The sequence below is a fragment of the Bolinopsis microptera genome, chromosome 6 (assembly GCF_026151205.1).
Source record: "Bolinopsis microptera isolate Bmic1 chromosome 6, MBARI_Bmic_1.0, whole genome shotgun sequence".
Classification (NCBI taxonomy): Eukaryota; Metazoa; Ctenophora; class Tentaculata; order Lobata; family Bolinopsidae; genus Bolinopsis; species Bolinopsis microptera.
In genome coordinates this window covers 12,876,561-12,879,735 of record NC_087077.1, presented here as the reverse complement: position 1 = coordinate 12,879,735, position 3,175 = coordinate 12,876,561, and the positions used below count along the sequence as shown (strand labels likewise).

Below are 3,175 nucleotides of genomic sequence, written 5' to 3'. Positions count from 1 at the left end.
TACATGTTTTCAAATTATTTGTCACCATTAAAATTAGTCATTAAAACCACCTGCAGGCACCGTCTCGGTTTACAATCAGTAATTTTATAGGTTCAGAAGTCAGAACACTTCGGCTGTTGTGTGATAATGTTAAGTGTTGAATTATGTGTTGAGGTCATGGTTCCGAGGTCATTAGTGAATGCTATCGTTGGAATGTTTTGTTATCTTGATGTTGCTTTTAGAAAGAATTTGTACAGCTATCTTTATCCTCAGATATTGCATAATTTATTTGCTGTTTTTGAATATAAATATATTTCCATCACTTGATTGTGTGTTATAAAATATAAATAGTTTATTGTTTTGTTATAAATATATACTTTTTAATGAATTTCGCTTTATCGCATGATGAAAGTTCAAAAGGTTCCTTAAAAGAGAATCATGGTTAGGATCACGTCACTTGCTTCTATCAACTTTTAGTTCACAATTAAATTAAGATATGTTGCAGGTCTTCGTAGATGATCGTTCTTGATAGAACACTTCTAATATGTCTAGTTGTGTTAGTCCAGATCCTGACCGCTACTAACCCAGGACACTCAGAACTACCAGTCCCATCGAACACCCTTAACAGTAACACCCAAACGTTATCCTTCAACCTCACCTCAAACCTCAATAACATCCTCTCCAGTTTTGAAGGGTTCGGGAATGTTACTAGCTGCAATGCTAAACTCTCTCAACTCACATCCGGTCTCTCCTCATCCAGCCCGGAGAGTATAGCGTTTATAGACGCTCTGGGTAAACCAGGTCCAGGTGTAACTACAGGGAACTTCCTGTGGCTGGGGAACTACGAGATGTGCGGGACAGGAGCACTGGTGAACGAGACTACAGGGTACAGATATAAGAACTGTGTCGTCTCCGCAGCTCTCACTCAAGGAGGCAACCCTCTTGCTCTTACCTGGACAGGCTGCAGTCCTCCCGAGTGTAAAACTAAAGATGATCTGCAGGATGTATTCAAACAGATCGCAGTTCTGATCAATAATTCAAGGATAATCCACACTGATCCTTCAACATGGAATATCATGTGCGATGTGAAACAAAAGTTCGATGCCGGGGCATATGCAGCTGTCACAATCGTCTCCCTCTTCGGAATACTAGTAATGGTAGGCACAATCTGGTACCTTCTAGAACAGACAATCATAAGCTTCTTGGAACGAGTTAAAGACTGTACCGAAGCGGATGCAGAGGAAAACACCCGCGAAGACAGTAGTCTACTGGCTAGGGAGAAGCACCAGGCTCCGAACCAGGTGGAGTCGTTCCTGGGAAGACTTGCTAAATGTTTCGCTCTGCAAAGAACGATGGAGACTCTCTTCTCCACCACTACTAAACCAGGTCAGGTTCTCTGTCTGAACGGTATCAGGGTTCTCAGCATCAACTGGGTGGTACTCGGCCACGCGTACGCATTCGCATTCTCATTTCTGGGCAGTCACTTGTACAGAGCAGAGCTCATCAAGCGAAGGAACTTTATGTTGGTCTTCAATGCTCTCCCCTCTGTCGACTCGTTCTTTGCCTTGAGTGGGTTCCTGGTGGCATATCTCCTGTTAAAGCAGCTGGCCAAAAGAGGTGGTCTCACTCCTTTACAATGGATTGCATTCTATGTACACAGGTATGTGAGACTAACGATGCCGTATCTGGTAGCCCTGCTGATTGAAGGGTGGCTATACAGACTCCTTGTGACCGGACCACGTGCACAACAAACAACACAGAGCTCTAACAACATGTGTAACCAGTACTGGTACACTAACCTCCTTTACATCAACAACTTTGTTCCCTGGAAAGTTCCCAGGGCGGGAGCCGGCACTTGTATGAGGCAGAGTTGGTATCTGGCTAATGACATGCAGTTCTTCCTGATAGCTCCCATCTTTATAGTGCTCCTGTTAAGGAGACCTTTACTAGGGGTGGTAGTCACTGGTGGTACCGTGATATGTAGTGCTCTATCCACGGCTGTCATAGCAGCGTCTTACCATCTAGGACCTGCAGAAACTACGGACAATAGCCCAGATTATTTTTGGCTGGTGTATAACAAGCCGTGGATCAGGATAACACCGTATCTAGTGGGGATATTAGGGGGCTGGTTTTATTGGAAATGGGGGAAGCAGATAACGATGGTTGTGGATTCTTTGCCGGAGTGGAGGAAAGTGGTGTGTGCTACACCAATATGGGTAGTGACGGCTGCTGTGGAGCACGGAGTGGTGTTCGGGTTGTACGATGATGTCCAGAACCTGCAGCAGAAGAGACCTATAAGCGAGGCTGACAGTGTGTCCTACCAGGGTTTAGCAAGGATAGCCTGGTCTCTGTCTCTTACAATACAGATCTTGCTTTGTCAGTGTGGTCTGGGAGGGTTCATTAACTCCCTCCTCAGTTGGAATGTTTGGCAGATCCTCTCTAGACTCACCTTCTCCGTCTACCTGCTCCACCTCGGTCTGATAACAGTGCTGTTCGGTCAGATGAGGCACACTCTCTTCTTTAACACTGACTTTGAGTTTGCTGTGTTGTATCTGGGAGTCCTGGCTATGTCTTATCTCTGTGCTGCTGTGTTGTACCTGACTGTGGAACAACCTGTCACTAATCTAGAGGGAGTTACTTACAGGAAGAGCAGTTAGCGTGGCTAGACAAATATAATACTAATATTTCAGAGGTGTCACCTTTGACCCTTCCTATCAAACAATCAACAATGATTTGAAAGAGTGACTTTCGAGATCCCTGACCTTGCACATCGAAAACATTTCATTGTATTCTCCATTGGGGCACAGTTCCCGACGTATTACTATCAGTTTAGGTATTCAAAACCATCAAAAATCCAAATTGTTTCATCTTTTTTTTTGCGTTTTTTAAATTTTAGCAAATAATAATTTGTAAATTAATTTTTCATACAATAAGCAAGAAAGGCAGTTTTTAAGGCTAAGCAGCTCAGTAAAAAATGTCAAAATATCTGTAGATCAGTGTCTATGATTATGAAAGTTGAGTAAAAACAGCAGATACGAAATATGACAAAATTTGATGATCATATCACAGGTCATCTTCCTCAAATGGGTTATCGTGCATTAAATATTCTATGCTTAAAGCATCAGTAATACCCACTTTTTGAAAACCATTTTTTATTAGACAACCTCGGTCCTGCATTTCAGTGTATACTTTTACA

The 3,175-nt window shown here is 42.9% G+C and overlaps 1 protein-coding gene across 1 annotated transcript; it reads left to right on the top strand.

Annotated features, from left to right (window-relative positions):
• Positions 1-488: 488 nt before the first annotated feature.
• LOC134816856 (O-acyltransferase like protein-like) lies at positions 489-2,817 on the top strand. The gene has a single exon (XM_063825855.1). It carries the CDS (start codon positions 495-497, stop codon positions 2,634-2,636), a length of 2,142 nt encoding a protein of 713 aa, XP_063681925.1. The 5' UTR covers positions 489-494; the 3' UTR covers positions 2,637-2,817.
• The last annotated feature ends 358 nt before the right edge of the window (positions 2,818-3,175 follow it).